This window comes from Nicotiana attenuata, unplaced genomic scaffold (genome assembly GCF_001879085.1).
Source record: "Nicotiana attenuata strain UT unplaced genomic scaffold, NIATTr2, whole genome shotgun sequence".
In the NCBI taxonomy this organism is placed as follows: domain Eukaryota; kingdom Viridiplantae; phylum Streptophyta; class Magnoliopsida; order Solanales; family Solanaceae; genus Nicotiana; species Nicotiana attenuata.
The window spans coordinates 101,049-111,108 of NW_017672850.1; the positions used below are offsets into that span (position 1 = coordinate 101,049).

A 10,060-nucleotide genomic window follows, 5' to 3' on the forward strand; every position below is an offset into this window, starting at 1 on the left:
CGATCATGCGGATAAGGAAAAAGAGGGTTGTGGCTGGTCTACCTAGGATCTGGTAGGGTGCCTTGACTAAGGACAAAACCCAGTAGTTGGGGGAAGCTACTGGCTATAGGGGCGTGGAGGAGTAGTGGGGATACGAGTTGTATGTGGACCATGATTATGAATTGTATTAGAGAAGCTACGAGAGAGGTGTTAGGGGTATCGAAGGGGTTCGCTGGTGGCCATAAGGGGACTGATGGTGGAATGAAGAAGTTCAAAAAAAAGTGGAAGTCAAGAAAACAGCGTATTTTAAGCTATTGGAGAGCGTAGATTAAGTGGAGATGAGGGCTAACAGGGAGTGGTATAAGAAGACTAAGAAGGGGGCGAGGTTAGAGATTACTGAGGCTAAGACTGTGGCTTTTGGATGTTTGTATGAGGAGATTGGGGATAAAGACGGGGATAAGAAGCTTTACAGGCTAGCCAAAGTGAGAGAAATAAAGGACTGTGATCTGGATCAAGTGAAGTTCATAAAAGTCGATGAAGGTAGAGTTTTGATGGACGAGTCATAGATCAGGCAGAGATGGCAGTCATACTTCCATAAACTCTTGAATGAAAGAGGAGGTAGGAACATTGTGCTGGGGATTTGGAGCACTCCGTGAGTCATCAATATTTTGGGTTCTGTCGACGCATTAGAGTGGAAGAAATCGAGGGGCGATGCGTAGGATGAGCAGGGGTAGAGCGACAAGTTCAGATGAAATCCCTGTAGAATTTTGGAAGAGCGCAGGTAAGGCATGCTTGGAATGGCTCCCTAGGTTGTTTCACGTCATATTAGGATGATGAAGATGCTTGAGGAGTGGAGGTGGAGTACAATGATTTCGCTGTACAAGAACAAGGGTAATATCCAAAATTACAATAATTATATGGGCATAAAGCTATTTAGTCATATGATGAAAGTTTAGCAGTGGGTGGTGGAAGGGAGGGTGAGGAAGAGTGTGTCTATTTTCGAGAACCAGTTCGATTTCATGCCGGATCATTCGACTACGGAAGCCATTCATCTAGTGAGGAGACTGGTGGAGCAATATAGAGCAATGAAGAAGGATTTGCATACGGTGTTAATTGATCTAGAGAAAGCATACGACAATGTCCCGAGGGAGGTCCTATGGAGGTGTTTGGAGGCTAAAGGTGTGCATGTAGCATAAATTAGGGTGATTAAGGACATGTATGATGGATCTAAGACACGAGTGAGGACAACAGGAGGTTACTCAGAACACTTTTCGGTTGTGATGGGGTTGCATTAGGGATCAGCCATTAGCCCGTTCATATTTTCTATGGCGATGGACGCATGAATGGGACATATTCAAGGGACGTGCTTGGTGTATGTTATTTGCAGTTGATAGTTTTGATTGATGAACGCGGTGTGGTATTAACGAGAGGCTGGAGGTTTAGAGATAGACTATTGAGTCTAAAGGTTTCAAATTGAGTAGGACTAAGACGGAGTACTTGGAGTACAAGTTCAGCAATGTTACCCAGGAAGCGGACATGGATGTGAGGCATGATACACAAGTCATCCCTAAGAGAGAGAGTTTCAAGTATCTTGGATCTATAATACAAGGTGATGGGGAGATTGACGAGGATGTCACGCATCCTATCGGAGCAGGGTGAATGAAATGGCAGCTCGTTTTTGCTGTCTTGTGTGATAAGAATGTACCACTGAGACTTAAGGGTAAGTTCTACAAAGTAGTGGTTAGACCGACCATGTTGTATGGGGTAGAGTGCTGGCCGGTCAAGAACTCGCATGTCCAAAAAATAAAAGTAGCTGAAATGAGGATGTTGAGATGAATGTCTGGGCATGCCAAGTTGTATAAGATTAGGAATGAAGTTATTCGGGATAAGGTGGGAGTGGCCCCCTTGGAGGATAAGATGGGGGAGGCGAGGTTGAGATGGTTCGAGCATATTAAGAGGAGAAGCATAGAATCCCTAGCGAGGAGGTGTGAGACATTAACCTTGGTGGGTATGAGGAGCGGTAGAGGTAGGCCAAAGAAGTCTTGGGGAGAGGTGATTAGGCGGGATATGGCGCAGCTGGAGCTTATTGAGGACACGACTCTTGATAGGAAGGTGTGAAGGCCGAGGATTAGGGTAGAAGATTAGTAGGTAGCGTGTTAGTTTATTATCCAATTATTCTTAGATTGCTATTACTACCGTTTATTTGTTACCTTTGTTTCGACCCTCTTTTTATCTTATTGTTGTTTATACTTGTTGTCGTTGCTTCTTTTTATTTTTTCTTTAGCCGAGGGTCTTCCAAAAACAGTCTCTCTGCCTTTCAGGGTAAGGGTAAGGCTACGTATATCTCACCCTCCCCAGACCCTATTTGGAGAATTTGCTGGATTTATTATTGTTGTTGTTGTTTCATTATTTCTTGTTCAATATAATTGATACTTGAGTCTTTACACTTCTAAATAATAAAATAAGTATTTTAAGACATTAAATTAAACTTTTAAAGTTTTAAATTTGAAATTAAGTGATAATATTTATTAATATATTGATGATTTCTCAGTTTAGTAGTAACTTATACTGTTTAACTTACGTAACAGGTTGGGTTTGATGTCATCACGACTTGATGATGTTTCGGATCGTGACATAGACTTAATCGTTTAGCATTCCCATCATGACTAGGATACTGGCAGTCAAAGAGGGAGTTACTTTTGGTAACAATATATTAGCAGATATTCGTAGGAAGTTAGCCAAACTTGGCTACTTGAATGTGCCATTAAAGGCATTTCTATTCCTGCAATATTTTTTTTTAGTTTACGATATCCCGAACCTGAATAGTTTTTAATAAATAAAATTATTCACTTTTATCAAATGCTACTAATGTTTATGGGTGTAATTACCTCAAAATGCCAAAATAATTACCTTGTCTAGTGAAATAATCTCTTGGCTCGAAATAACCTCAAAAGGCCGTAGCCCTAACTCCCCAAGCTCAATAATCTCTTCCCCCCAGTCTTGTCAGGTAGTAATTATAAGCCTAGGAATCTGAACCCTCGCTCGCAACGCGAACCTCATTGTGCAAATTGTTTCGAGAAGTTTTATTTTGTGTCTCATACAACTGACACTAGTTGTATGAGGCTTCTTTTTGTCTCACAAAATTGTGGACCCCAATCTTACACTGCTGGGTTCACAAAACTGTGAGACAAAAAGTTGCCTCATACAACTAGCGTAAGTTGTATGAGACACAAAATAAAATTTTCCAATTGTTTCTTTGTACCTAGCAGCTTTTTCGCAATGCAAGGTCATTGAGCGAAGGGATTGGCACGCCTAGGCCCCATATCGTGAGGGGCCTCACAACAACAAGGGTTTGTTGCACCAAACATTTGGCTCATGAACAGCTCTTGCGACTAATTTTGTAATTTCTTGAATCTGACCAGGTGAGCTTCTCGTGATGAGGCTCACAGTGCTCAAGAATTTGTTCTAGCAGAGCTGGCATTTACTTTCCAAATATCAGGTCCCTTACGGCATGAGACCCTTGGAAGCTTGGCCTGATAGCCCTCGCACTTGAGACGCGAGCACAACAAGGAGCACCAGATGCTTGACTGAGTTTTGTTTTAGCTTTTTATCACTGTATACGGTCAAAACCGGGCTCGTCCCTTGTGTGACTAATCGAGACTGGAATATGATAGGTTAAGGTTCGACCTTGTATTATATCGAACCATGGTGCAAAATTAGATCGTCAAGTTCGTGACCCAGAGACCGATCAAAATCGAGACCGAGCAAGGTAGAGACCGAGCAAGAACGAGGGAAACTTACCAAGCCAAATAACGGAAAGCCAAAATATTCGCAATCGGTCGAGGATCACGGCGGAGATCCCGGCACGTATCAAGAAGAGACCGATTAATTAACTAATCATGAGATTTCTTACCTCATATAGAACTGTATCAAGAGTAGGATTCCCCTACTATATAAAAGGGGTCTCATCATTTATAAAGCACATCATTTTTATGCAACACAAAGCAATATAGTGTCATTTTCTAGCTTTTATTATCTTGTTACTCTGTTCATACGTCAATTGAAACATCTCTGGTTCAAGGGTGATTGAACTCGAGGGCCAAGGCTATTCGATTCGTGTGGTTTGCATTTATTCTTTTATCGTCAATTTCGATATTAATCTATTCTGTTAATTTGTACCAAGTTATATCACGTATCCTTAAAACCACGTATAAATTCAATTGTTATCCGTTTTAAGGGTAAACAGTTTGGCACCCACCGTGGGGCTAAGGATAATAGTGATTACCTGGTACAAACTTTCGTAACACACGCTATTTTACACTTGTTCTTTGAAGTATCTTTGATTCCAGGACTAAAATGTCAAACTCTTAGTCAGCACCTCTACACGTTGACAATGATTTCGGCCACCACGGCGAAAATGGTAACATAGCACCTAGGAACAATGTACCCCTGGTTGGCCTTGATGGAGTTACAGCTATAGATCCAATCGACGTCAGCTCACATGTAGCTATCAACGGAAATTTGTCGTCGATCCCGAAGGCAGCGTCCGTGGGGATGTTTGATCAACCGCTCAAAGAGCACGTGGCAGTGAAGATGGCGGGATCATCCTGCGGGTGATCTTCGAAATGTTGCAGGCTCAGCAGGCAGCAATGGCCCAGCTCTAAAACTAGAATCACCCACCGAGCAGGGTCGAGCTCGAGCCGTCCTAGGAAGTTGTACACAGGGTCGAATCGGTTTTAATAAAATCGAATGAGAAAGAATCGGAGACCAATCCTGCAATCATGAAGATGCTCGAAGAATTGATAAAACAAATTGAGTCGGGGGAAAAGAAGATTGATGCAAAAGACAAAAAGGTGGAAACTTACAACTCCAGGGTCGATCAAATCCAGGGGGGAACCGCCAATATTGAAGGGACTGAATATCAAGAAAATTCGTATAAAAACCTTTTTCTCCGAGCGCAGCTCCGAAGCCAATCCCCAAGAAGTTCCGCATGCCCGAGATTGATAAGTATAATGGAACAACCGATCCGAACGAGCACATCACCTCTTACACGTATGCTATCAAAGTGAATGATCTAGAGGATGACGAGATCGAATCTGTCTTGCTAAAGAAATTCGGGGAAACCCTGTCAAAGGGAGCTACGATGTGGTACCATAATTTACCACCTAATTCTATTGACTCATTTGCTATGCTTGCAGATTCTTTCGCAAAAGGAACACACTGGGGCCATCAAGGTCGAAACCAGGAAGTCAGACCTTTTCAAGGTAAGGCAGAAGGATAACAAAATACTCAGAGAATTCGTGTCTCAATTCCAAATGGAACGAATGGACTTGCCACCGGTCACTGATGATTGGGATTTTCAAGCTTTCACTCAAGGACTCAATGTTCTAAGCTCAGTGGCTTCACAACAGTTGAAGCATAATTTGATAGAATACCCAGCTGTTACTTGGGCCTGTCCCTACCCAAACCGATGGGCCGCGACGAGCACCCGGTACCTTACTCAACCGAGTACCAACATAACGTATCTTTTTGTATCATACTCTTATAGGTAAATGAGATGGAAAGGCTGTCGTGAGATAAGTAGAATAAAATATGAGAAAATACTCAACTTGATATACTGACTTATACATATGACGTGCGGGCCTATAAGGCCGGCATGATCCTTATATACTCAGAACATAGGCCGACAAGGCCATACAAGTATTCATATACATGACATATGTCTACAAGCCACTAAGAGTACATAAACGTCATAAGGCCGGGACAGTACCTCGACATACCAATCAATACCTGACCAAATCATACTGACCAAATAAGCAACTCCGGAGCAAATGGAGCGCACCAACACCTTTCGCTGAGCTGATAGCTTACTTCGAGGACTCTCAACCTGTCTATCGGAACCTGTGAGCATGAAACGCAACGTCCCCAGGCAAAAGAGATGTCAGTACAAATAATATACCGAGTATGTAAGGAATAAAAATCAGTAACTAATGGACATGAGAGAAACATGGAGTAAAAGACTCGACATGTAAATCTGAATAGCTCTGTGAATCATTTAATATTTAAAATGTCATGCATATGCGTATAAATGCCATACCATGCATAGGTATATGTGTACATAACTTCATCAAGCCTCTGAGGGCATCCCATCATATCATCTCGGCCACTTTGGGCAAAATCACAAACGTATACTAGCTAATCAGGTGATGGTGCGTATATAACGCCGTAACCTTTTTCCATATCCCATATACATATATACATATATATACCCGTATATACACCGTCTGGTCATGGTTCAATGTACATGTATAAATAAATGCAATACATGAGAAGTACATCAATAAAATCTCTCGAAATGTCATAAGACCATTATACCTCTGATTAATATCATGAAATAAACTTTATCAACTTACGTATTTTCTGAGACCCATGAACAGACGATAGAATAATAAGACATATGGGAATTCAAGAACATAGGCACCTCTAATGCTTCTATGAATAGAGTCATTTATGGAAGTTGTGCATTTGCTCGTTTCGTTCGTGTCGTATAGATCATGCCAAAAAGAAAGAAGGGATAGCCTTAACATACCTGAACCGATTCTCTTTTGCGAAAACACTTAAAGGCGGATCGAAGTAGGGAAAAATCTGTATGATATTCTTGAGAAAGATTGTACCGGACTTTGTTTGAATTAGCATTTCACGTTGGACCTTGTAGGGGTTCATAAGAATTCCTTCAGAGAATTCCATCATCCATTACTAAGTAAACATATGTCATTTCTCTTTAATGATGTAGGAAGATGGTTTCTTTTATCAAAGAGAGTGGACCCCACTTGTGATGGCTAAGCCACAAAAAATCCTCCAAAATGTGCCACCTTACCATATACTAAAGAGTCACTAATTTGAGCTTTAATTCACACATAATTTGCTGCCATGTTTGGGACACCTTAAGCTCATCCAAAGACCTTAGTTAATTATCCACAATTCCTTAATCAACTTCTTAATCTCCCATTAATTAATAATTAACCAATTAGCAACATAATTAAGAATTATCTCAAATTACTTAAAATACTACTCACTTTTAACACACTTTATGTGCCCTACTATCATGGTCATGTGGTACCTTGTATGGAACTAGTCCATAAATTCCGGGTGTTATAGCTCGGATCGCATTTTATCCCAAATTGACAACCTTCAACTAAACTCATTTTCTTTGATTCGTTTACCCTTTAGTCTTCACGGCACTTACTTATCGCCCGTTATAAATAGCATAAATTTACGATAAAACTTTAACGTACAAAAATGCGGGATTGGGATGTAACATCTCATTTTCGAGCTTATATCAATTTACTTATGGCGTACTTCCACGTACGAAAACATGGGGTGTAACAGGGCCAATGTGCATAATCAATATCAATCAAAGATCAGGGTCGTGGACGATCAACTTGGGGCTCCTTCCGGATCCTTTTATCCTATCAGACCTGTCGATAGAATCGAGAGAGATATTGACCGAGAACCGAGATCGAACAGAGATCGATATCAACCGTATAATGGAGATAGTAGGAGAAACGGATCTGGGCGAAATTTTGCACGAAATGAAAGGAGAAGTGATCGAGGTCAAAGCTCTCGAGGGCTCATGAGCAAGAACGGCTTCGATAGACCTATCGGACCCAAAGAGGCACCACGATTATCAGAGTATAACTTTAATATTGATGTGACTGCCATCGTATCGGCTATCGGATGCATCAAAGGTACCGACTGGCCTCGACCTTTACAAACCAATACAACACAAAGGGATCCCAACCAAATATGCAAATATTATGGCACACATGGCCACAAAACGGAGGATTGTCGACAATTGAGAGAAGAAGTAGCCTGGTTATTCAGCAAGGGGCACCTTCGAGAATTTCTGAGTGACCGAGCTAAGAATCATTTCAGAAACAGGGATTCCAATAAACAAAATGAACAAGACGAGCCCCAACACATCATTCATATGATCATCGGAGGGGTCGACGTTCCTCAAGGTCCAATGATAAAGCACACCAAAGTATCAATCACAAGGGAAAAATGGACTCGAGATTACATTCTAGAAGGAACTTTATCTTTCAACGACGAGGATGCAGAAGGAATCATGCAGCCCCATAATGATGCACTGGTAATTTTTGTACTCATAAATAAAACTCGAGTTAAACGTGTGCTAATTGATCCAGGTAGCTCGGCCAACATCATTCGATCGAGGGTCATAGAGCAACTCGGCCTACAGAACCAAATCGTACCTGTGGCCCGAGTGCTAAACAGATTCAACATGGCTTGCTAAACTACTAAGTGAGAAATAACGTTGCCGATAAACGTAGCTGGTACCACCCAGGAGACCAAGTTTTATGTAATCAAAGGGGACATGAGGTACAATGCCCTGTTCAGGAGGCCATGGATCCACAACATGAGGGTCGTGCCCTCGACCCTTCACCAGGTATTAAAATTTCCAACACCAGAAAGGATTAAGACGGCCTATGGGGAACAACCTGCCGCAAAGGAAATGTTTGCCGTCGATGAAGTATTTCTGATATCAACGCTCTCGTCCGCAAAAGAGTCAGATTCGAAAGCAAAGTAGGAAGCCAAATAGCAATCACCGGTGTCAGCCTCGACCCAACCGGACATAAAGGGGACTGACGAAGACGATGATTACGGGGTACCTCGATCCTTTATGGTCCCCGATGATTCCTACGCCACCAAATCAACGGTCGAAGAGCTGGAGCAGGTCGTATTGATCGAGCATCTGCCCGATCGAAAGGTATACCTAGGCACGGGGTTAACTCCCGAGCTTAGGAAAAAACTCATTCAATTTCTTATCGCTAATATGGATTGTTTTGCTTGGTCCCATCTCGATATGACAGGGATCCCACCGGAGATCACTACTCACAAGCTGAGCCTGGACCCGAAATTCCATCCGGTAAAGTAGAAAAAGAGACCCCATACTGAGGTCAAGCACGCCTTCATCAATGATGAGGTAACTAAAATCCTTAAAATAGGGTCCATCCGGGAGGTCAAATACCCGAAATGGTTAGCAAACGTAGTAGTAGTCCCTAAAAAGAGGAACAAACTAAGAATGTGTGTGGATTATAAATATTTAAATAAAGCATGCCCCAAAGATTCTTTCCCTTTGCCTAACATCGATCGCATGATCGATGTCACGGCCGGCCACGAGATCCTCAGTTTTCTCGATGCCTACTCCGGGTACAACCAAATACGGATGAACTCGGATAATCAAGACAAAACCTCTTTCATCTCTAAGTATGGCACATACTGCTATAATGTAATGCCATTTGGATTAAAAAAATGCCGATGCCACTTACCAACGACTAGTAAATCGAATGTTCGAAGAACAAATAAAAAAATCCATGGAAGTTTACATTGACGATATGTTAGTTAAGTCCATGCGAGCAGAGGACCATTTAAAGTATTTGCAGGAAACCTTCAGTATATTAAAAAGTACAACATGAAATTGTGTTCATGAAATTTTTAATATACTGAAATTGTGGACATGAGGTCCAATGCCGATAAGATCCTCGGGTTCATGGTGTCCAACCAAGGAATCGAGATCAATCCCGATAATATCAAAGCTATCGAGGATATCACGATAGTGGATAATGTCAAGGCCGTACAAAGGCTAACCGGACGCATTGCAGCACTGGGGCAATTCATCTCAAGGTCTTCCGATAAAAGCCATCAATTTTTCTCGTTGCTGAAGAAGAAAAACAACTTCACATGGACCCCGGAATGCCAACGGGCTTTAGAAGAACTTAAGCAATATTTATCGAGCCCGCCATTACTTCACACACTGAGGGTAGACGAACGACTATACTTGTATCTACCAGTATCGGAAATAGCGGTAAGTCGAGTCTTAGTCCGGGAAGAACAAGGTACGCAATTTCCAATTTATTATGTCAGCAGGACCTTAGGTGAGGCCGAAACTAGACATCCTCACCTAGAAAAATTGGCACTCGCTTTGCTAAGTGGCTCTAGAAAACTGAAACCATATTTTCAGTGCCATCCTATATGTGTTGTGACAACCTACCCTTTACGA

General features: G+C 41.9%; 2 protein-coding genes across 2 annotated transcripts; both read left to right on the forward strand.

The window, feature by feature from the left end:
* Positions 1 to 317: 317 nt before the first annotated feature.
* Positions 318 to 1,638, forward strand: LOC109214695. The gene is made up of 3 exons (XM_019378642.1): positions 318 to 519; positions 952 to 1,141; positions 1,461 to 1,638. Exons 1-3 carry the CDS (start codon positions 318 to 320, stop codon positions 1,636 to 1,638), a joined length of 570 nt encoding a protein of 189 aa, XP_019234187.1.
* A 177-nt stretch (positions 1,639 to 1,815) lies between these two features.
* LOC109214696 lies at positions 1,816 to 4,596 on the forward strand. The gene is made up of 2 exons (XM_019378643.1): positions 1,816 to 2,091; positions 4,351 to 4,596. Exons 1-2 carry the CDS (start codon positions 1,816 to 1,818, stop codon positions 4,594 to 4,596), a joined length of 522 nt encoding a protein of 173 aa, XP_019234188.1.
* The last annotated feature ends 5,464 nt before the right edge of the window (positions 4,597 to 10,060 follow it).